Source organism: Chelonoidis abingdonii, chromosome 1, assembly GCF_003597395.2.
Source record: "Chelonoidis abingdonii isolate Lonesome George chromosome 1, CheloAbing_2.0, whole genome shotgun sequence".
NCBI lineage: Eukaryota > Metazoa > Chordata > Testudines > Testudinidae > Chelonoidis > Chelonoidis abingdonii.
The window spans coordinates 253,293,769-253,318,918 of NC_133769.1; the positions used below are offsets into that span (position 1 = coordinate 253,293,769).

Here is a 25,150-nt window from a genome sequence, read left to right on the forward strand (position 1 = left end):
TTACTGTGATATGCAAGCTCTGTATGGCCTTAAGGCTAACCCAAGCTAAGCAGCTTGAGGATTCCTTGCTTAAGGTTAGAAATATTGCCCACTCCAAATTCCAAGCAGCACAGTGAAACAGTTCCTTCTGGTCAGGGATTTTTATTCTCTTCCTCCGGAGTTCAAACGGTGATGGGATGAGTGTTTGTGCACTTCCCTTCTTCGTGGGTGTAGGAGGAGCAATCAACAAAGTGGCTCGACAACTTATGTGCCAAATAATTTACGTGATGTCTATGGGCTTTTTTTGTTGGTCAGGGGATGGCATCTCTTGTGGTAAACTAGTATTTCACACTTGTTAATGCTTCTCTCCTGCCTGGGCAGGGTGTGTGTGTCCAGTTTAATAGCAAACACTTTTAAAAAGACAGAACAAACATTTAAAATATTGGTTTAATATTCTATATCCCTTATAACATGGGATACAGATATTACATGAGATTAATGCATGTAGTAACTCACAAACATTTCATAAAGTCTAAACACTAAATGCTTTCTCATAAACTAACCACCTATTTTAATACACAAGTGAGCCACACTGGTTTCCAGCTATTCATTTGTCAATGTTCATTGAAGCATAGGGGTCTTGGCATGAGCTGGCACTTGATCTGCCAGAGTCACAATGGGATCCAGTAGTTTGAAGAGAGCACTGGTTAAAAAAATGTACCTATTTTGCTGACAGCTATGTTTAATCATACGAGCATGCTGATCTTTTATATATTGAAGAGATTTGGAACTTTAGAAACAGATAATTTTATAAAGTAAATTTTATGAAACATTATCAGCATTTTGGCAAACCTCATCCCCCCAAAAAACTTTGTTTGTTCTTCCTGCTGTGAAATGAAACAAAAAAGCCCATAAGCTTTTTGTGTGGCTAATGATAGATTTTAAAGAAATGACAGGCGGTTGTCTTTCATCAAAAGGTTACACAGTTTTTGTTCTGTTTTTACAAGAAAACTAGCCGGAAATTGAGTTTGAACATTTTACAACTAAGTTGAGAAAGGAAGGGATGATGACTTTGAGGTAAAGGAAATTCCTGTAAAGGAAACAGATTTACAGCTAGAGCTAACCACAATTTTTATCATGCATGGTAGGATGTGCAGGTAAGATTTTCAGATATTACTTCTTTCAAGTAAGGTTTTTAACTGCTATTTCCAAACACTGTCTTCCCTCCTGCTTTTGTCTACTTTATTGGCTGGTTGGTTTTATTTTAATTATATATATATATATCATCTTCAGTGCTTATGCAACCATGGAAGTAAGTATATTTTAGTAAGTTGTTTTGCAAGATTGTCTAGTTTTTGCTTCTTTCATTGATGTATCTGGCTTTTCTCTTCTCTATGTTGCTATCGTCAATCACCTTCTTGCGCTTCACATCTGATTCTGCTCTCCTTTACATCGATGTGCATCAGGAGTGACTCCGTTGAAATCAGTGGGACTACACTGATGTGAAGCTGCTGTAAATGACTGAGATCCTCAGGACAATAAACTCTCTGCACTAGATCTTCAAGGGCTATCCTGACACTGAATCTCTCATGAACTGGATTGTCATTTCTTTGGATCAAAGATGCTATATAAATAAACAATATGTAGTGTACGTAGGCTTGCTATTATACTGCAAGAAACCTTGAAGATCTGAAATACTGGTAGGGTAATACGGTTCATTCATTTTTTGCCTTCATTCCTTTACCACAGGAAATTAAGATAAGATTGTGATAATTATTATGTATCTGAAAGGCTCTCCTCAAATTGAATCGGTATCCTGGCTGGTGGGTAAGAAAGTTTGTTTTCTTCCCAGTGAACTGTAGTAGGGAAATTTTTCCACTTAAAGTGAATATTCACTACATATCCAGAGAACAATAGCTCTGCATAAAAAGGTTGGATTGATAAAAAGAGGTTGCTTACTTTGTCCCCTGCACTCAGATCCCCACCATGAGTCCATATGTACTGCCACGCAGGAACAGAACCCACTTCAAAATAGTTAGCCATTAGGGGAATGCATACAAGCCCATCTGTTCCAGTACCCTAGAATCTAGACTAGAAAAGCCTCACCTTCCTAATTGCCCCCTGGTTCCTCTCTCTCTCTGGCATCTCATTTAAACCACCCGAGTAGCTGGATCTTCACGGATCCACAGAGGCAATGCATTGGTAAGTGTTCTCTTTTTCTCCTCAGTTGTCCTGAAGAGTCTGGCTTTGAGAGACTAAGTAGCAATGATAATCCTCAGGAGTATTAATTGAGAAGTGGCTTAAATACTGCCTAAATGGACAGTTCTTTCTGAGCTGTGCTCCAGTAGTAAAAATGTAACATTTTGTAAAGGTATGAATCAAAGTTTCCAGGGACAACTGGAGCAGCTCACAGGGCAGCTGGTGGAGCGGAGCAGTTTGTGAAGACAGCTGGAGGAGCAGAGTAGAGCGGCTGGTAAAGCGGAGCAGTTCGTGGAGAAGGTGGAAGCAGAACCCATGGAGAGGCAGGGCAGTTGGCCCTGGATGCTGCTTGGCTCTGCTTGCTCTGTGGGCCGCTCCACCCGTCCCACAGCTACTCCGCTCTGCCAGCCACTCCGCTCCACCAGCTGTCCCATGATCCGCTGCAGCCATCCCCACAAACTGCTCCACTCCGCCAGCTGCTCTGTTCCGCAGTATAGTTTCAGGCTCCCCCACTAGTTAGCACAGTACTCAGTGCTCTCAGCTCAGTAATTTCAGCTCTTTTGTGATTTCAACCCTTAGCGAGCTCAGCACACAGTAGGGGAGCCCCAGTGCTAGTGCACCATTAGCCCAAAGTGAGTTCAGCTCAGTAACCTGTATGTAGATTCTTAAAGAAATAAAAAAAAATCAACTCTGACATTCCACAGTGGAGCGAGGAGCGGGTGGAACTGGTGCTTCTGGCTCCACAAGGAAACTGCATCACCAGGCACAGATACCTGTCCCCAGCCTCTCTCAATTCACTGGCTTTTGGAACCATGTCCCTTGTCTAGCAAGTGTCATTTAATTTATATTGAGACATTTCTGTTATAAAGCAGTCTTGTAGTTCCTCATTCACATAATCAGGTGGCAACACTTTATTTATCCTGCCCCAATAATGAAGAAATTGGGGATCCCAGAAATGTCAAAATAACCATCCCCAGGCTCCTTGCTGGGTGTGCCTATGCAAATATTTGAGACTTCACATTCCCGACATTCTTTTCACACTTCCCATAATTCACCACCAGATGTCAGGGTACAGCTCATCCTGACTCTGCTTACATCTGGAAAGAGAGGAACCAGATGCACAGTTTCAGGAGGTGGGAGGACAGGACTTGTGTGCTCTGGATTCTAGAATACTAGAACAAAGAGGAATGCAGCCCAATTGCTAACTGCTTTCAAATGCAATCCATAATTGTATGGCAGGGCATGCAGTCTCTGAAGGGGGCTCTCCAGAGGCAATGTTATAAAGGAGATGAAATTAATACATTTAGAGATGGTTGAAAAGTATAAGTATATTTCATGAAAATTTTCATGAGAAATGTCTTTTTTTTTGGTCTGTAGAATTTAAAAATACATATTTTTTCAACCAACTCTAAGTACGTTCCACCAAATTATCTCCATGAATGCTGAAACTTCAGCATTGCTTCATGCTTCTCTCCAAATTCTCATTCAAGTGATGGGATTATTCTTCTATAGGAAGTTTCACCTGCAAGCAACCTGTATTGCCAGAGTAATAGACAAGATAATGTATTAAGTTGTTTTAATCATGAATGGTCTATGATTTTCTTCATTAATTTAGATGCTTATGCTTCTCAGTCTAGTTATATAGCCCATTATTCTTGGAAAGCTTTATCAAGCCAGATGTGGCAAAAGCAGAATTAGCCTCTGGACCTCATGAAGACTTTGCTGATGGGCTCCTGTGATCTGGGGGAGCAGGCAAAGTGAAGAAGAATCTCAGCTTTTATTTATTTATTTTTAATAAAAGTAAGTCTCTGGCCCCTTCCCCTGTGAAGATAGCCTCAAATTAGAAATCCATGCAAACCAATAGGTAGTAGTGAAAGGAACAAACGGCTGGGCTGTACTTCAGCAGCAGGTGACTTCAGTCTCTTCCTGACACACTTCCAAAAGTTAACTGATTAATATTGTGTATCTCAAAGAATCATCCTGCTGACCCTTCCCCAAGCTCCTCAAACCAGCCTCCTGTCAAGTGGTGTGATTGTCGTGAAAATGCATCTGTTTTCTTTGCAGTGTGGAGGCTTTGTTAGCTGACTCCCAGGCCCACCTCCAAAATGCTAAATCTGGCTTTGGACAAAAGTGTGAGAGAGTGTATGATTTCTCCCTCGCTGCCTCCTCAGCAGGTCAGCAGGAGAGACTTTCCTCCCCATAAGAAGGGGGCTGGATATTGGCTGTTAGGAGGAGAAACCTGGTGGAACGAATGAGTGTCATTTGGTTACTGGAAATTTGGTGTGGGTGCATGTGTGTGTGTGATAGTTGAGATGCACATCAAAAGAGTGTCCTGGTTATGATTTTACCCAAAATACAGAAAAAGTACCATTGACTTAGAAATGACAAATACAGTATGGGATGTCGTCACATGAAGTTTTGACCTAACCATTGTCCAAATGCTTTTCTGCTGCACTTTCTGGCACTGGGATGGCTGTCTTTTGAATTAATACAGCATAAAACAGAGGCAGCCCTGCCTCCTGATTCAGAGTATCCCAAGACCCCCAGAATGGCAGCTTCATGATGATTTTAAAATCCTTGAGAAATGGGCAGGAAGAGCAGGTGCTAATTTAGTATCAAAAGACAGGAGGGAAATGAGAACCATATTTGTCAGGAATAAAGACAAATAGAAAGCCTTCTTCAGTTTCTGGCATGTGACTGCAGATCACCTCTCTGTGTAGAAAAGCTGCAAAATGGGAGTATGTTCATTAATGTCGCTGATATAAAATAAATTGGGTGACTGACGTACATCCCTCTGCTTGTGTGAGTGCGACCTGATTTGCATAATGTGCCCACAGTTCAAAAAACTCACCCAGGGATTTTTCTTGAGTGTGAGTCAGAGCCTGATACACAGCTTTGCAAGTGCAGTGTCACTCGGGTGGGCTGATGAAGGGGGTCAAAACCAGTTTATATAGCCAAAGTTCATCCAGTTCAAGAGTAGCTAATGCACAGTGTTTGATCAGTTTTACTGAGACGCTGAATAGTTCAGGCCAAGCCTTGTATGATGCCTAGACACCGCAGAGGTAGACACCGTATACATGCTAAAAATATTATTAATTATTATGCTAAATGTCACACTGAACAATTAACTTGCCTGGTAGAATTATAGCCGCAACTATGAGAACATGTTTGGGGTTTTTGTACATTATATCTGCAATGGCTATTGGAAACTCTGTTCCTGCTGCAAATCTGTGCTTCTTTGTTGGTGCAGATAACTCATACTGCTTGGAAGGCATTTAATTTACAAACCAAAAAGTCACTTTATCAGTCACCTAAATCATTTGATCAGATGGACGCAAAACAGTCATCTGGGACATATAAATGAGATGGGAATTTAATTTGCACATTCGTGCAATTCTAGCAAAACTGTGCTCTAAAGCCTCATAGGAGAGACTGGGTAAGAGGTGGGACTGAATGAAAACAGAGGTTGCTGTAAACTGACAACTCAATTGACTTCAATGGAGCTACAATGATTTACATCAGTTGAAGATCTGACCCACAAGTGTCTAATTAGTGCCTAATTCACCCTTTGGGGGGCTATCAGGCTAACTGCATGCACAAATGCTTTTGAAAATATGGCTCTACATCTACCACTCCCTATACAACTTGTTTTAACTAAAGTTTGCAGTATGTGTATATGGTCCACCATGGATCTGCACAAAATGCTCTGCATGACCAAAACATGGCACATACCAATTTTCTAAAAGCCACAATCACTTGGGGGGAAATGCTGTTTACCATTTTTATTAAGGATTTCAAGCGATTAAAAAAATTAATCGCGATTAATCACACAATTAATTGTGCTATTAAACAATAATAGAATACCATTTCTTTAAATATGTTGGATGTTTCCTACATTTTCAAATATATTGACTTCAATTACAACACTAGAATACAAAGTGTACAGTGCTCACTTTATATTTATTTTTGATTACAAACATTTGCACTGTAAAAAAGCAGAAGAAATGGCATTTTTTCAATTCACCTAATACAAGTACTGTAGTGCAATCTGTTTATCATGAAAGTTGAACTTACAAATATAGAATTATGTACAAAAAATAACTGCATTTAAAAATAAGAGTGTAAAACTTTAGAGCCTACAAATCCACTCAGTCCTATATCTTGTTCAGCCAGTCACTCAGACAAACATGTCTGTTTATATTTGTGGGAGGTAATGCTGTCTGCTTCTTGTTTATGTCAGCTGAAAATGAGAACAGGCATTCGCATGGCACTGTTGTAGCTGGCATCGCAAGATATTTACGTGCCGGATGCATTAAAGATTCATATGTCTCTTCATGCTTTGACCATTATTCCAGAGGACATGCATTCATGCTGATGATGGGTTCTGCTGTATAATGATCCAAAACAGTGTGGATTGATGCATGTTCATTTTCATCATCTGTGTCAGATGCCACCAGCAGAAGGCTGATTTTCTTTTTTGGTGGTTCATATTTTGTAGTTTCCACATTGTAGTGTTGCTCTTTTAAGACGTCTGAAAGCATGCTCCACACCTCATCCCTCTCAGATTTTGGAAGAGACTTCAGATGCTTTAACCTTGGGTCGAGTGCTAAAGCTATGTTTAGAAATCTCACACCAGTACCTTCTTTGCATTTTGTCAAATCTGCTGTGAAAGTGTTCTTAAAACAAACGTTCTGGAACATCATCCAAGACTGCTATAACATGAAATATATGGCAGAATGCAGGTAAAATAAAGCAGGAGACATACAATTCTTCCCCCAGGAGTTCAGTCACAAATTCAATTAACATGTTATTCTTTTAATGAGCATCTTCTGCATGGAAGCATGTCCTCTGGAATGGAGGCAGAAGCATGAAGGGGCATATGAATGTTTAACATATCTGGCACGTAAATACTTTGCAATGCCGGCGAAAAAGTGCCATGAGAATGCTTGTTCTCACTTTCTGGTGACATTGTAAATAAGAAGCGGGCAGCATTATCTCCCGTAAATGTAAACACACTTGTTTATCTGAGTGATTGGCTGAACAAGAAGTAAGACTGAGTGGATTTGTAGATTCTAAAGGTTTATATTGTTTTGTTTTTGAGTTCAGCTATGTAACAAAAAAAAATCTACATTTATAAATTGCACTTTCACAATTAAGTGATTGCACTACGTACTTGTATGAGGTGAATTGAAACATACTATTTCTTTTATCACTATTACAGTGCAAATATCTGTAATAAAAATAATATAAAGTGAGAACTGTACGTTTTGTATTCTGTGTTGTAACTGAAATCAATATATTTGAAAATGTAGAAAAACATCCAAAAATATTTAAGAAATTTCAATTGGTATTCTATTGTTTAACAGTGCAATTAAAACTGCGATTAATTTTTTTAGTTAATCACTTGAATTAACTGCGATTAATAGACAGCCTTAATTTTTATGCTGCAGTTTTGTGCACCATGTGAAATAGCTTAGCACTTCTCACTCCAGTGTAGTGTAGACTATCATTCAAAACAAATGGCTATTTTCCTCTTTTACAGCAAAGAAGATGATGCTAACAGAGAACATCTCTGATCATCTACTTCATAGTACTTCACAGGCCAGCTAAGAACACATTTTTCCAGAGTGAATCAAAGTTGGAAAGGAAAAAATGTTCACTTTTTGCTGGATCCTACTATTGTTTATCAAAGGAGCAGAGGTTAGAGAGTTTAATCTGACAGGTAAGAGATTGTTTCATGTCTTACTGGAAATGTTTAAAAAATTATTTTTATTGGCTGGTAAAAATCAATATACATCCCATCATCATTTTATGAGTTTTCACTGATTCTGTGTAAGACTTTTTATGAATTATAGTTTTTATGCATTTTTTCTGTTAAGTACTGATGTGCCTGGAACTATATAAAATACAAAATCCATAGTCCCAGAGTTAGCACTGAAAGGAGATAGACACTTTCAATATAATGGAAAAATAAAAACTGGAATTTTGAGAGCATAATGGAACAAATTCGTTGCTGCTGTAACACCACTGAACAATACATCAAGAATAGATGGCTTTCTCTCCATAGATTTTCCCTCTTAATCTCATCACCAAAACTCCTTTCATTACTTTGTTTTGCCTGCTCCTATATTTTATTGGTCCTTGTAGCGAGGCGGTGTGGCTCCCCTCCTCCACAGGAAGGGTTGAGCCCCGTCCATCTTCCCCCAGGGCGGAACTTCCGGGCAGAAGCCCCGCCCCTCAAAGGGTCAGTGGCACCCGGAGCGTAAAAGGCCGGGCGCCGGCTTCAGTTGCAGCTCAGCTGCCGGCAGAGCAGACGTGCTGGCCGACCCTCGGATCACTGGAGGCTGCAAGAAGCTCAGAGACAGGTATCAGGCCTTGCCGGAGCAACCCGGCAGCAACCACGATGCCTGAGGGGCTGCCGGGATACCCCGCAGCCAGCTTACGATACGGAGCCACCAACACTAACACCACATCACGGAACGACGGAACTGCCAAAGCTGCCAGACCTTACTACGGCCCGGAGGAACCCTCGGACCAGACCTGGCCCAGCTGCCCGGAGGTGCTCCTGGACCTACCACCTAGCCTGGACTGGGAGGAGCCCATGAGGGTGGACGACCCTGCGGACCAGGTAGGAAGTGAAGGGGGGATTGGAAATAGTCCGGGGGCGGCTGACTATAGTCAGGCCGCAGAAGGCTCCAAGCCTATGGCTGTATGTCTCGGGCAGGATCCCCATTGAATCACCCCGTCAGTGTGTTTCGGCCCGGATCCCCACTGACCGCCTAGCGGCGATAGCCGCTACTAGGGCCCCGGGCTGGAGCGCAGAGGAGTGGGTGGGCCTGCGTTCCCCCTGCCACCTGTAGCCGGGTGGCAGAAACCCCCTTTCACCGCCCCAGCGACTCCGCTACTGCTCTGCCCTGCCCCAAAAGGGCCAGAGCCTATAGTACTGTGTTTGGTGCCCCACCAGAACCAAGAGCTGGGCCCCTATTGACTTTGCTACCGCTCTGCCCTGCCCCAAAAAGGGCCGGAGCTTATTGTACTGTTTGTTTGGTGCCCGCCTGCATCAAAGGCTGGACCCCTACTGACTTTGTTGTGCCTCAGTCCGCTCCACAGGGACCGAACGCCCCCGGACGGTGGACCGCGGACTCGAAGGACAGGACCCAGATAGGACAGAACGAGGCCGATGTGGCTCCCCTCCTCCACAGGGAGGGTTGAGCCCCGGACCCCTCGTCACAACTGGTACCAGAAGTGGGGAGAGAGACCGAACCCCTAGCCCCTGTGAGCAAGGGGCTGGTAGGGGGCGCTAAGATGGTCGGCATTCCCCCGAACTAAGACATGGATCTGGAACAGTTGTTCAAACTGCTGGCTGAAAGCCAGGAGCGGCAGCAGGCGGTGCAACTGCGGCAGCAGCAACAGCAGCAGATCGCCCTTTGCGAGCAGCAGCAGCAGCAATGGGATGCCGTCTTCCTGCAGCAACAACAACAGCAACACGCTGCTTAGACGGAGCAGCAGCAGCAGCTCCTTCAGCAACTCGGGGGACAGCTACAGACGCTTCTCGGGGCTGCCACCCGACCTGCCCACGGAGCCGTGGGAGACGACGCCGGGGGTCCCCGGCCACCGGCGCCTCTGCGCCTGACCAAAATGGGCCCGGGGGATGATCCAGAGGCCTTCCTCACCACGTTTGAACGGGTGGCCCTGGTCGCCGGGGCCCGCCCAGCTGGCCTATCGGGGGCTGGCAATGGAGGACGCAAGGGATTACGAGCGGGTGAAGGCAGCCATCCTAGACGCCTTGGACGTCAGCTCCAAGACGTTCCAGCAATGGTTCCGGGGCCAGACGTACCCGCCAGGCGCCCGGCCCCGACTGGTTGCCCAAAGCCTGAAAGAGGCTTGCCGCCGTTGGCTGCAGCCGGAGGCCCATACAGCGGAGGAGGTAACGGACCAAGTAGTCCTCGAACAATTCATGCAGATACTACCAGCCCGAGGACGAACCTGGGTCCTCCACCATCGGCCAGCAACCTTGGGGGCGGCGCTCATTGATGGAGGACTTCCTTGTGGCAGAGGCCCCAGCGGGCCCGTCTTCCGTGCCTCGGCCCCAGGATCCGACCAGCCCCGGGAGGGGGGAAGGAGAGGAGCCACTATATCGGGACCTCGGGAGCTGGGCCAGGGTCGCGTCTCTGGACCGGTCCTGCGGACCCAACGTGCGGAACCCACCGCACCCTCCGGTTCAGGTACCTCCCTTCCTGGCCCATCAGGCGCCCGCCGAAGCCCTCGGCGTGGGCACTCGGACGTAGGGCCCTGTTTTGGATGCGGGAAGGCCGGTCACCTCCGACGGGACTGTCCACAAATGGAGTGCGACTATGGGCAGGTATACACCGGGGAAGGCCGGGCTCGACAGAGTCAGCCCCCAAAGCTCACGATCCCGGTGATCGTGGGGAACCGTACCACGACGGCCCTGGTTGACTCCGGTTGTGGGAAAACGCTGGTCTGTCGGGACCTAAGCCCGCCAGTCGACCCTAACCTCAGATCCATTCATCTCCAGTGCATTCATGGAGATGTTCGCCCCTATCCGAGTGCCCAAGCCCGGCTCACTGTCAACGGTCTCACCCGGTCGCTTGTTGTCGGGGTAGCGCCCCGTTTGGCCTACCTGGTCATCTTGGGGTGATACTGGCCCGCCTTCAGGGGGCTCCTCCATTCCATTCCGGCACTACCGGCCACGCTCCTGGAACCCCCGGAGCAGACCGAAGAGGGGCCCGACGAAACCGGAGCAGAAACCTCGGAGGAGGAGGGCCCGACTGAACAGGACACCCCGAGGCCCCGCTTCGACACAGACTTTTGCCGAGATCAGCGGGCAGACCCTACGCTCCGCCAAGCCTATGAGCAGCTCACGGCCGTAGATGGGTCAGTCATCGACGCGGCCCGGGCTACGCAATGGCCACATTTCGAGCTCCGCCGGGACCGACTGTACCGGGTCGAGCGGGACCCCCGGACGCAGGAGCCGCGAACCCAGCTTCTTGTGCCCCGATGCCATCGCCGGGCCGTAAAGAGCTTAGCCCATGACATACCAGCGGCGGGCCACCTGGGACAGGAGAAGACCCTAGCACGGATTCGGGCTCGGTTCTACTGGCCAGGGATAGACGGGGACGTACAGCGATATTGCAGCTCCTGTCCGGGTTGTCAACTGGCCACCTCGCCCTGGACACCCAAGGCACCTCTGGTCCCGATGCCCCTGATCGATACGCCCTTTGAGCGAGTCGCCATGGACCTGGTGGGCCCGCTTCCGGGGAGTACAGCAGGATTCCAGTACGTCCTGGTCCTAATGACTATGCCACCCGATTCCCAGAGGCCATCCCGCTGCGGAGTATCACGGCCCGGACCATTGCGGGCGAGTTAGTGAAAGTGTTCTCCCGCGTGGGGCTGCCCAGGGAAATTCTGACAGACCAGGGCACGAACTTTACATCCCGCCTCTTGAACCAGGTCTGTCGACTCCTGGGGGTCCAGCAACTCCACACCTCAGTCTACCACCCTCAGACGGACGGGTTGGTGGAGCGCTTTAATCGGACCCTCAAAAGTATGATGAGACGGTTCCCCCCTGCAGAGCTGCGGCACTGGGACCAACTCCTCCCGCCATTACTCCTCTATTCAGGAGGTCCCCCAAGCCTCCACCAAGTTCTCCCCTTTTGAACTTCTGTACGGCTGGAGGCCGAGGGGTCTCCTGGATTTAATGAAAGAGGCTTGGGAGCGGTCGGCCTCTCCGACCCAGGGACTTCTTCAGTATGTACTCTGATTACGGGAACACTTGACGCAGGCCGGGACACTAGCCAAAGAGAACCTCGAAGTGGCCCAGGAGAGGTAGGAGTGGAACTACAACCAGGGTACGCGAGAGAGAGAATTTGCCCCAGGAGACCGGGTTCTCCTGCTCCTCCCCTCCAGCGAATCAAAACTGTTAGCCCGCTGGCAGGGCCCCTATGAGGTGCTCCGGAAGGTGGGACCCGTCAATTATGAAATTCGCCAGCCAGGTCGCCGTAAGGAAAAACAGGAGTATCACATCAACCTGCTGAAGCCGTGGGAGGACCGAGAGGGCCTCCTGATTGACCCATGCCCGCCGGAGCTGGAACTGGGCCCGGAAGCGAGCATGATGGAGGAAGGGTCGGAACCGGCCTCAGGAAGCGCCCTGACAGAGGAGCAACACAAACAGGCCGAGTGTCTCATGCAGACCTTTCGGAAGACCTTCACGGCACTGCCAGGCTGTACAGCCGCTGCTTCCCATCCGGTCCACACTGAACCTGGGAAGGTCGTCCGGGATACGACCCGACCCATCCCATACCGAATGCGCCAGGAGGTTGAGGAAGAGGTCAGGGCAATGTTAGCCTTGGGGGTCATCAAGCCACCCCGCAGTGAGTGGCGCAGCCCGGTGGTGCTAGTCCCTAAGCCGGACGGCTCCCGGTGTTTCTGCATTGACTTTCGTAAAATTAACGCTATTTCCCGCTTTGATGCGTACTCGATGCCCCGGATCGACGAATTACTCGGCTGCTTGGGAGAGGCCCGATACATCACGACGCTAGACCTTAGTAAAGGGTACTGGCAGATCCCCCTCGAGGAGGCATCAAAGGAGAAGACCACCTTTGCTACCCCGTCTGGGCTCTACCACTTTACTCGGATGCCCTTCGGCCTCCATGGCGCTTCCGCGACCTTTCAGCGGCTGATGGACCACCTCCTACGACCACACCAGGAGTATGCGGCCGCCTACCTGGACGATGTAGTGATCCACAGTCGCTGCTGGGACACCCATCTGAAGCAGGTTGTGGCGGTCCTCCGGACCCTCCGGGAAGCGGGCTTAACCACGAACTCCAAGAAGTGCCGCATAGCCTGGGAGGAGACCAACTACCTTGGGTATACCGTCGGGCGGGAGCAGTTCAAGCCCTGGCAGAATGCCCCACGCCGACAACCAAGCGGCAGGTACGGCGCTTCCTAGGGCTCATCGGATACTACCGGAGATTTATCCCCCAGTTCGCCTCAATCGCGGCACCCTTAACCGGGCTACTAACCAAGAACAGCCCTCGGAATGTGTGCTGGACCCCGGAGTGTGAAACAGCTTTCAACACGCTCCGTAACTGCTTATGCCAGGAGCCGGTCCTTTACAGTCCCGACTTCAATAAACCCTCCGTCCTTCAGATGGATGCGTCTAATGTGGGCTTAGGGGCGGTCCTCTCACAGGAAGGAGACGGAGGAGACCATCCCGTCCTCTATATGAGCCGAAAGCTGTTTCCCTGGGAGCGGAACTACGCCACCGTGGAAAAGGAGGCCCTCGCCGTCAAATGGGCTTGCGAGGCTCTTAGATTCTTCCTGCTCGGTGGCCCGTTTACTCTGGTCACGGATCACGCCCCACTCCAGTGGCTCATGAGAATGAAGGACAATAATGCCCGCATCATGCGTTGGTATTTGGCCTTGCAACCCTATGCCTTCACCATCCGGCATAGGGCTGGCAAGGACCACGCCAACACAGATTCCTTCTCCCGCCTCGAGGAGATGGAACCGCCCGGCCCCGTCGAACGAGACCCGGACTTGAGGGGTGGGGGTGTAGCGAGGCGGTGTGGCTCCCCTTCTCCACAGGGAGGGTTGAGCCCCGTCCATCTTCCCGCCCCTCAAAGGGTCAGGCGGCGACCCGGAAGCATAAAAGCCGGGCGCCGGCCTTCAGTTGCAGCTCAGCTGCCGGCCAGAGCAGACGTGCCGGCCGGGACCCTCGTAGCATGGGAGCTGCGGGATGCTCAGAGACAGGTATACAAGGCCTTGCCGGAGCCAAACCCGCAGCCCACTACAATGCTAGAGCTGCGGCCGGAGCTACCCTGCAGCAGGCTATGATACGGAGCACCCAGAACTAAACCCACGTCACTACCGACCGCGGACCTACCAACGCTGCCCGCATCCATTACTCTACGGCCAGGAGGAACCCTCGGACCCAGACCACTGGCCCAGCTGCCCGGCGGTGCTCACACGGATCTACCACCCTAGCACCGCACTGGGAGGGAGCCCATGAGGGTAGAGACCCTAAAGCGGACCAGTAAGGAAGTGACAGGCGGGATTGGGCCCAGCCCTTACTATGGCCCGGAGGAACCCTCGGACCAGACCTGGCCCAGCTGCCCGGAGGTGCTCCCGGATCTACCACCTAGCGCGGACTGGGAGGAGCCCATGAGGGTGGACGACCCTGTGGACCAGGTAGGAAGTGAAGGGGGGATTGGAAGTAGCCCGGGGGCGGCTGACTATAGTCAGGCTGCAGAAGGCCCCGAGCCTATGGCTGTGTGTCTCTGACGGGGTGATTCAATGAAAACCCGCCCGTGTGTTTCGGCCCGGATCCCCACTGACCGCCTAGCGGCGATAGCCGCTACTAGGGCCCCGGGCTGGAACGCAGAGGAGTGGGTGGGCCTGCGTTCCCCCTGCCACCCATAGCCGGGTGGCAGAAACCCCCTTTCACTGCCCCAGCGACTCCGCTACTGCTCTGCCCTGCCCCAAAAGGGCCAGAGCCTATAGTACTGTGTTTGGTGCCCCGCCCAAACCAAGGGCTGGGCCCCTATTGACTTTGCTATCGCTCTGCCCTGCCCCCAAAAGGGCCAGAGCTTATTGTACTGTTTGTTTTATGCCCACCTGCATCAAAGGCTGGACCCCTACTGACTTTGCTGTGCCTCAGTCCGCTCCACAGGGACTGAACGCCCCCGGACGGTGGACCGCGGACCCGAAGGACAGGACCCAGATAGGACAGAATGAGGCCGGTGTGGCTTCCCTCCTCCACAGGGAGGGTTGAGCCCTGGCCCCCTCGTCACAGTCCTCATGTGCTATGTATTAGTGGAATTTCACAGAGCTCCAATTAATTTCAGTTGGGAAAGTTGCAAGGCGCCTGCTCTGAGTCCTTTGACATCTTCATCCAAGCCAAAACATTGCTTCATAAAAAAATAGAGAACTAAAATTAAAGCTTTTTGTGACTTTTCTGTCAGAAAATCATCCTGACAGAAAATGCCCTTTGCAAAAAATCAAAATTTTTCATGGGAAAATGTCTGCTTGGAACGCTCTTGTCAATTTCACTTTCTGCCAGCAGGGAGAAAATGAAACTGACAAGAGCTTGGAATTTTTGTCCTGTGAAAAATTTCAAGGTTTTCACTTTTTGTCAGGAATCGGGACTAATTTTTTCTGAAAACTTGAAAATTTCCCCTCTGGCTGAAAATTCTGTTCTTCAACCAGCTGTAACTGCAATAGCCCATTATCCAAAGTGATTCAATACCAGATTTAGCTGGAAGAGAATATAAAATAATCAGTAAATTGTGTGGAGATATGGTAGAACAAAGAGACAAAGGAAAATGTACGGATGTGAATTGTTGAGAGCAGTTGGCTATAGAAGGCTACCATTAACACATGCAGTCAAAAGACAATGGCAAGGTATTAAACAAGTATACAGATAACATAATTATAATACTTTGCATGTATTCAGCACTTCTCACAATAGGATATGAAGATGTTTCTTTTTTATTAGCATTGCTGCAACATAGGTGAATATTATTATATCCATTTTGCAAATGAGAAAACTGACATATGGAGAGACAAACAACTTGCCCAAGATCATATAGTTAACTCAGTAGTAGAGTTTGGATGAAACTCTCTTTCTTTAAGCTAACACTCCACACACATCTCCTGGATGCCTCCTGTGTGGAGTGAAATTTAGTTAATGTAAATTAACTCATGTATTAAACCGATAAAAATAAGGATGCTTGGAGAGAAGTCTGTAGTTTAAGCATGATAATCTGTCTATGGCAGAGGATAGCACCACCCTGTCGAAGACCTGGGACTTTGGAATGCTTTGTATTTATTACTGTACATAGGAAAAATCAAAACATCTGCAACATATTAGTGTTTAAAGACATGTAGCCAGATCCTCAGCTAGTGTTGTCAGCATTGTCATCAGTGGAGCTACTCCAATTTTACACAAACTGAAAGTTTTTGGTCCTCAGAGCCCAATCCAACTGCTATTAAAGTCAATGGAAAGTCTATTTGTTTCAGTGGGAGCTGAATCAGACCTATAAATCCCAGACACTCATTGTTAATTTGTACTTAGATATTAACTGTTATTGGGCTAAATTTTCAAAAGTGACTAGTGTAGCTGTAGCTGTGTTGGTCCCTGGATATTAGAGAGACAAGGTGGGTGAGGTAATATCTTTTATTGGACCAGCTTTTGTTGGCAGAAGATACAAGCTTTTGAGATATATAGAGCAATTCTTTGTGTCTGGATGGTTCTCAGAGTCGAGGTTCCTGCCTGATCGGGGACATCTACAGAGCTATTTTTAGCCATGTCGTACAAGCCCTAGGAGCCCAAGTCAACAGACCAAGCTTGGAGACTCACTGCTATGGGTTTGTTTGTTTTTTCAGTGTAGACATAAGCTAAGAGACAATGCCTGAGCTATTAGCTGGGACAATGCTACTTCCAGGCTCCATCCAAAATGATAAGACTTGTTCTGCAAAGACTAGGAGCCAAAAGATCTTAAGGACATTAAACAGTTAAAGTCACTCTAGAGAGGGGGAAGGCAGTTGCCAGGGGGAAGACATAGAGACTGATTCTGCTGGAGAAACTGAAGAAGCAAAATCTTCCTGCTCCACTCCCACATGGGACTTAAAGTAAGGTAGACGTGTAACCGTGCTGTATGAGGAGCCGGGGAAGAGGATGAGGCAAAGGCCTAAGACAAGGTAAGGTAAGAAGTGGTGCAGGGAGACAGAGACAGCAAGGGGTCTGTGTAGTCAGGCCTTGACTGCTTGTTTAAGGGTCCCGGGAAAGGGAGGAGATGGGTATCCCTATCAGTACACTGAGGAAGATGGAGCAGAAATGCCCCTAAGACAAGTAAGGTAAGGACTACTGGAACTCCCTGATACCAGGGGCAAGGACTGATGGGTTCAAAGTTGGTCTGAGGGCCCGACATGAAATTGAAGGACTATCAGTTGTTGGGCTGCTGGTTCTACTCCAGACGGGGTGGACCTATATGTGACCAGCCAGAGTGCTGAGTTGCAAGAAAAAGCAAACCACTGCATGACTGGCATGGCTGTCACAGGAGGTGCTAAAGGAGGAGAGCCTGCTATACCACAGTTAATCAGTGGGGGGCAGGGGAGGTGCTGGGGAGTCACGTTCTTACAGACCTTTTAAGGCACCCCCTAAAATATACCCCAAATCACCAATCATGTTAAAAATCTTGGCCATTTTCCTCTCTCTCTCTCTCTCTCAATATAATGAAATCTATGCTATATTCATGTCAGATTGCACTGATATGTTTGTTGCCTGCCTTTCAGGATGTCTTCATAAAGAACCTGAAAGGATTTATCATGCAATTACTGATGAAGAGTTTATCCTGGAATGTGTTTTGCCATCCCAACACCGTACCCACATGTACAACAACTCATTTCTCTATAAAAGTAAAGTGCTGTGGTTCTGGCAACAAAAAGATGGAGAACCACTGAAGATTATCAGCAATGAAAGCACTAACCCCACTCAGGAAGGGAATGCACTTTGGTTTAGACCGATAGGGATTAATGCTTCTGGAGTATATATCTGTACGATAAGGTATGTCAGTGTGTCAAAAAGCCTTCCTTGATGTACACTTTCACTGATAGATGAAAATCATAGAATCATGTAAATAAAGGGCTGGAAGGTCAAGTGGCCATCTAGTCTATCCCTCTGCACTAAGACATGATTACGTATCCCTAACAATAGTTTGTCTAACCTGTTCTTAAAAACCTCCATGCCACTAAACTCTTCCTTTGGTCTGAAATGTTTAATTGTTTTCACTTGACCTTGGTTTCTTTTCTTTGCTGCACAGGGAAGAAATCCCATGTCTCTCAAACGTCATAAAGGTTCAAGCGAAGAACAATACAAATTGTTCGGATAATGGCAGAAATGAGCTGTCTCTTCTCATTGAAAAGGGACATTCAATTTCTTGTCCTGGGATACACTGTTACAATCATTTACAAAGGTCGCCAGTGACATGGTACAAGGTAACAGTCACTCTGTTCCAATTCTGTGAAATAAAATCAGTGCTGTTACAATTTTAGGCTAAATTCTGCATGTTTACATGTTTGCCCACAGCTTTTACTTAAGCAAATGCAAACTGTGCACAACTCCCTGAGGGGGAATATTTTAGAGGCTTTTAATTAGAGCTGAGATGGAAATTGATTTTCTATTTTGTGGGAAACTTCATGATTTGGAGAAAAAAAATTGTTCCAAAATGGAACAAAACCAAAGAATTCTAAACTTCCCATGAAGAAAAATAAATTAAAATAAAAATTTCTGCTGGATCAAAACATCTTGTTTCAATAAAATTGAAGCATTCCATTCTGATTTCAACCCTTTAAACTTTTAAAAACATTTGTATAAATTAAAATATATTAAGATTTCATTTTCAAAAGTTATTTCAAAATGAAACATTAAAATGTTCCATTTTTAAAATGTAAAAATGCTTCATTTATTTTCTAAATGAAATTTCATCGAAATTGGCATTTTTCAAAAAATTTCTACTGAGATGAAAATGGTATTTTATTGAAAAATGATTTGGTGAAAATTTTCTGACAAGCTTTACTTGTAATGGCCATAAAATTGGCTCCAAGTTAAAGTTTGGAAGACAAGGAAAGGATGTTCTTTCTTTTTTACGCAGTTTAAAAAAATTGATCAGTTCTGTATAAGGTTAAAAAAGGTCAATAAATGCAAATTACTATTTTGAGATTTCTTTGCATTCAGATAATACCAGGTATGAAGTCTAGTCAATTTCATAACTAGACTTACCTGCTATACAGGAATAACTCTTGATATATTGTGCCTAACTATGCATTTATACCATCTAGTGTTACAGAACCAACTATATGTTCAACCAAGACTGGAACCATTTTTGTAGCCAAAGTGACTTTTGAATTTCCTGTAAAAGATGTACATCTTCTATGGCAAATTTTCTTTTCTGGTTTCTTTCTGCACAAACTGTGAATTTCCTTGTTCTGTTCATGTAAGACCTGGTCCAAAACCTATTGAAGTCAATGAGAGTCTTTCCATTTACTCTAATGGGCATTGGATTGGTCTTTATTGAAAATCTTTAATCATTCTAGAGGATGTGTGTATATTTAAGACGTTAACAATGTCTGGAATTTTCAAAAGCATTTAGTATTGCTCTATGCTCACAGTGAAAGCAATAGCCGTATTGCCAACCCCAAGCATTCAAAATTCATAAGTCAGACCTCAAGAAATCATGAGATTTATTTAAAAATCATAATATATGAAAAGAAAAAAACAGTTTTCCTTTTATTTGGCTTCTGATTTCTAAGACTTCAGGACTTCATTCATATTTGCAGAGTTTTTGCCACAATCATTAGTGTTAGAAATTTCCTTTTTAAAAAAATATGAAAGCTAAGATTCTCATGTACTCTGCTGGATTCAGAAGCTAGGGCTCGCAAAAGCAAGCAACCCCCCCCCCCCCCCCCCCCCCGCCAATTTCTTATTGAAACTCATGGCGTATAACAGAACACCGCTATTGACTTCAGTGGGACAGAGGTTAGGTCTGCATTCAGCTGTTCTTGACAATCCCACTCTAAGATTTTTAAGAAGAGAATTTTAATTAATAGCAAAGAAAAAAATCTAATTGCTTCATTTTCCTTTCTTTTTTGTTAGAATGGAATTCGAGTAATGTTTAAGGAGTTAGAACAAGTTCTAAACTTAAGATGATGAAATCAACTTGTAAGTACCTATGAGCAAGTGCTGATTTATGTATGTGATTACATTTTATTCTGGACAACAGCATCCAGTGGACAATGAGACGAGTAGTTAGCGGTAAAAATCATTGGTTAAGTAAATATGAATTCAGACTTAATAAATATCTGTAGTAACAACTTTTATTCCATAGTAAATTTAGTATCTCTTTCCTTCCCCTGCACTGTTTTTCTTGTGTCACATTCTTGAAAAATCTTGTTCCTCTCTCACCGTTGACAATTGCTGTCCTCTTCCTGGTTTCTGTCTCCTTCTCCGCGGCTGTTTCTTCAGAAACCTTTATGGGTCTCCTTCTCCTCTCCACAATGCAGTGAACTCTTGCCTGATAGCCTGAGCACACTTACAAATGACTATATGTTCAGGAATGTTCAGACCAGACCATCAGGTTAAACATCATTAAAATCCTATCCCAAGTCCATTAAAGTCAATGAGAGATTGCCATTGACTTAGTGGGCTTTGGATGGAATGTTAAATGTTCAGTAATAACTTATTAATAGACTGTCTGTAACCTAAAATAATCAATAACCTTATCAGAACTGATTTCCATCTTGGTTTACCATAGCCAAGACACTACCGGAACCTTTTCACTACACATAATATAGTATTAATCCGTTTTTATTTTATTTTGTTATTTGTATTGCAGCACGAAAACACTCTCCACAGCTCCAAACATTTGTCTCCCCAGTGGCATGAAGGACCCTTGAAGTAGAAAGTTGGTAAGTGGAGTTTTTTGCGGTTCTTTTTCTGGCGGAAGGACAATTACCAATTTAACTGGGAATATGACCATTTCACTGGATGATAGAACAGTTTAAAGACATGTATGGATCTTAGGTCCAATGTTTTTGTATGGATTAGGTCAAATTGGACAGTGTATGCCTTTATTGGCATCAAAGGGAAAAAATGCATCTCAACCCAGCAAACCACTTTCCCATATTAATTAGGAGAAGACTTTCTAGTGACTTTTGTAAACATATTTCTGTTTCCTTCACAGGAAAACCTTTTTAAAATGACTGCAAGTATTTTTTGCTTTGAAAGCGAAATTTTTTGCCCATGATAACTTCGGTACAGAGACACAATAGAAAGTAAAAAGTGAGCCACTTTTTGCAGAACACAACACGTAAGGGACAAACCCAAACAAACAGAAAAACCCAGCTTTGGGTTACGTGCAAGCAAATGTAGAGTTCTTCAATATGCTACTTTAATGTACATGTTCTTCTTATCTGGAGTCAGCTGAGAAGATCACTAACAAATGTCAGCTAATGTAAGAAAAATCCAACTGAGGATTTTTAGACACACACATTACATTACCTAATGTGTTGTGACACACACATTGTTCTTTCTGATATTATACTATCATACATGTTTAACTGCTACTACGTATGTATGAATATATGTATGTGTCTATAATTACATCAAAAAAAGTCATTAAGAACATTAGGTTCTACAGTGGAAGCAGTGAAATTTAGCAAATTACCAGAGTGTGCAGACCCAGGCCAGTGTGTCAGGAGGTTGGTAGAGGGGCAAGTTACTAGTCACTGGCTGAGTAGTTTTCTGTTCCCTGAGTGACTAGAGCAGGTGCTCTGCACTGAGTATCCAAGAACCTGCTAGAACCAATTAAGGCAGAATGACCGATAGAACATCTGCAGCCAATCAAGGCAGGCTAATTCAGGGCACCTGGGTTTGAAAAGGAGCTTCACTTCAGTCAGGGAGCGAGGAGCTAGAGGAGAGAAGTGCGCACTAGTGTTGAGGCGTGGATTGCTTTTTGCGTTTAGCTGTAATAAGGTTTGCTTGAGGAGCTGGCGAGCAAGAGGCACAAGGAGCTGAGACGTGAGAGGGTGTGCTGCTGGGGACTACAGAGTACCAAGTTTTCAGACACCAGAGGAGGGTCCTGGGTGAGGATACAAGAAGGTGTTTGAGAGTGGGCCATGGGGAAGTAGCCCGGGTTGTAGCTGTCACAGCTGTTACAAGAGAACTATGGACAGCTGCAATCCACAGGGCCCTGGGCTGGCCTGGATGTAGAGGGCGGGTTTCCCCCCAAACCTCCCAATCCTCGATCAGACACAGAGGAGTTTGATCCAGACTGTAGGGGATCCACTGAGGTGAAGCCAAATCTGCCAATAAGCGCAGGACCCTACCAAGGCTAAGGAGAACTTGCAGACGGGGTAGGTTGCTCATTGCAACTCTAAATTCCGCTCCCTGTGCATATGTATTATATACAAGAAATTACGTCTTTTAATAATGCTCACATAGTATTTTGCCACAGAACGCTGCCTTCCTCAAGTAGCACAGATAAGATCGGACTAGGCACCATATGGCACACTGCCAAAGGCGGCACTGAGGTGATTTTCAGTGACACTCACACTGCCTGGGTCCTGGCCACCAGTCCAGGGGGCTCTGCATTTTAATTTAATTTTAAATGAAGCTTCTTAAACTTTACATACAACAATAGTTTAGTTATATATTATAGACTTATAGAAAGAGACCTTCTAAGAACATTAAAATGTATTACTGGCACATGAAACCTTACATTAGAGTGTATAAATGAAGACTCTGCAACCACTTCTGAAAGGTTGCTGACCCCTGGAATAGATAGTGCTCAATTAATGAGAAGCTGTTTAATAATTTGTTTCTCTTCATACTGAGGTGGCCCTAGGCCTTGTTTACTGCCCATTATGCAAACCTTGCTCTAAAGAAAAAATGATCAAACTCTTTCTGGGTTTTTCTATAGCTCCCACCTTTATAGAGTCACAAGCAATGTATTTGTCTTCACAGCCTCTAGTATTATCCACATTTTACAAATGGGATTTGAGGCACAGAGAAGTTAAGCTCAAAAGTGTCCACTAATTTTGGCCACCCAATTTGAGACACCCACGACTTGATTTTTCAGATTACTTAGCATTATATAGCTCTGTATATGTTCAAACAATATATTGCTTCACATAAGCTTTATATGTAGGCACAACTCCCATTTACTTCAGTTGCAGCTCCCAGTGCTAATCAAGCACCCAGAAAATGAGACACATAATTAGTGACCACCTGTGAAAAGTTTGAGTTAAGTGACTTGCCCTGCATCACGCAGGAACTCTGTGACAGATGCGGAGACAAATCCAGTACCTTATGGTAGCATTCAACTATCTTGACCATCAGACCCTCCTTTCTCTTCTTGCAATCCCCTGCTTCAGTCACTACATACCTTTGAATTCTGCAACAAATGAAGCAGGGGTCCTACAGACAATGGTCTCATTTACTACACAACCCTGGTTAATCCACAGAGCAGTTCCATCCTGAGCACTAAATGACACAGGGGTCATGTGGGAAAAATTGTATGTGATCATGCCATTAAAGACTGTATCATAATTCATATTCACAAGGGGACTGAATTAAGGTTGCATGGGAGACCTTAATTTGGGTGTTAACTTCTGAATGCTTGGCTTTTCAACCTTAATGTTCTTTTAACATTTATGTCTGTGTGCACATGAGTACGTGCATGTGTGATCTCCTAGGTTTAAAAAAAAGTGAAAAAATAGATATCCCACCAGATGGCATCATATTGACGCCTACATGGGACATCAGCATGATTGGAACTTTTAGATCCACCACACACCTCTGCCACTTAAGCTAATGGAATACCTGAAAGCAGTAGTAGGTTGTCATTGTCTATGTGGGCTAGCAATAGAGGGAAATGAGATGCACACTTTGGCAGTGAATTTCAGAGATATTTGCAGACAGCAGAGGGGTAGTGAAACTCAGAAATCTTGGGTTCCATTCCAGGGTCCAGAGGAGAGTAGTTAAAGACTCTTCTGCTTGTTCTCCCTCAAGCTTAAACCTGGCCACTTTATCCCAGCCAGCTTGTCTTGGTCCTATCTCTTCTCTGTCCCTGTCTCCCAGTCCCAGTATCCTTGCCCAGCCAGTCCTATTTTCCTGCTCTGGGTTCCCCATCAGATTCTCACTCTCCTCCCAAATGCCAGTCTCTTCCTCCCACACACACTTCCAATCCCAATCTCCTTGCTCTGCTAGTCCTATTTCCCCTCCTCCCCCAGCTCCTTGTTCATCTCTCTCCCCTCCCCACCTCCTGGCAACCAATCCCAGGGACTCCTCATCCAATCTTAGTCTCTGCCTCCCTCCCTACCCCGTCCCTAGTTTCTTGTCCCAGTCTTTTTGCCAGACCAGTTTCAGTTTTACCCTTGCACCCTGGCTCCTCGTTAGAACTTTCTTTCCCCTGCACAACCCCATTCCCACCCCCACAGTGCCCGGTTCCAGTCTCCTTGTACCAGTGTCCCCTCAGCTCCATATCCAATCTCAGTGTCCCTCTCCCCCCTTATCTGCCAACTGGCTCCCTGCTGCCCCTCACATTTCCCTCACTGAGTGTCCTTCACTGAGTTGTTCCCAGTTCCAGTTTCCTCTCCAGCTTCTAGTCTCGGTCTTCTTATGTTACCTGTCCCAGCCTCCCTTGGTGAGTCTGAGTCACAGTATGGACCTCTTGGTTCCTAATCCTATTGCCCGCCTCTCCAACTCCCGGTCACAATTTTCTCTCTCCTCATTCCTGATCTGACCAGGCTCCTTGTCTAAATCTACTCTTTCAGCCTGGTATTGTCCCCTCAGCATTCAGGTCAGAAGGCTTCCTTCTGAATGCTGCTTGGTCATCAGGATGGAGAATCACTGAGAGCACAAGAAAGACAGTCCCCCTGCTCTCAGTTACAGTGCCTGGCATCATCCCAGCATCTGGGAGAAGCAATTCTAGAGAAGGTCTGGCATTGCCCCTGCAACTCTGGGATAGAGCATTCGGAATCACTACGTGGGGATGGCACGTGTAGTCTAGTCACACACCAGATGAAGTGTGCTCACTGAGGACAGAATGGTTGGAGCTTTTAGCTGATATACTCAACAGAGATTTCTTAGGCCTGGTCACTACGCGTTTAAACCGATTTTAGCAGCGTTAAACCGATATAACGCTGTACGCATCCACACTACAAGGCCCTTTATATCGATATAAAGGGCTCTTTAAATCGGTTTCTGTACTCCTCCCCAACGAGACGAGTAGCGCTGAAATCGGTATTACCATATCGGATTAGGGTTAGTGTGGCCACAAATGGATGGTATTGGCCTCTGGGTGGTATCCCACAGTGCACCACTGTGACTGCTCTGGACAGCAATCTGAACTCGGATGCTGTGGCCAGGTAAACAGGAAAAGCCCCGCGAAAT

At 46.0% G+C, this 25,150-nt stretch overlaps 1 protein-coding gene across 1 annotated transcript in view; it reads left to right on the forward strand.

The window, feature by feature from the left end:
* The first annotated feature begins 1,128 nt into the window (after positions 1-1,128).
* IL18RAP (interleukin 18 receptor accessory protein) overlaps positions 1,129-25,150 on the forward strand; it is a 41,077-nt gene continuing 17,055 nt past the window's right edge. Inside the window, 7 exon segments of the mRNA XM_075064460.1 lie at positions 1,129-1,136; positions 4,243-4,352; positions 7,770-7,823; positions 7,826-7,900; positions 17,494-17,764; positions 18,021-18,195; positions 19,853-19,878. Coding sequence (XP_074920561.1) covers positions 1,129-1,136; positions 4,243-4,352; positions 7,770-7,823; positions 7,826-7,900; positions 17,494-17,764; positions 18,021-18,195; positions 19,853-19,878 — 719 coding nt within the window.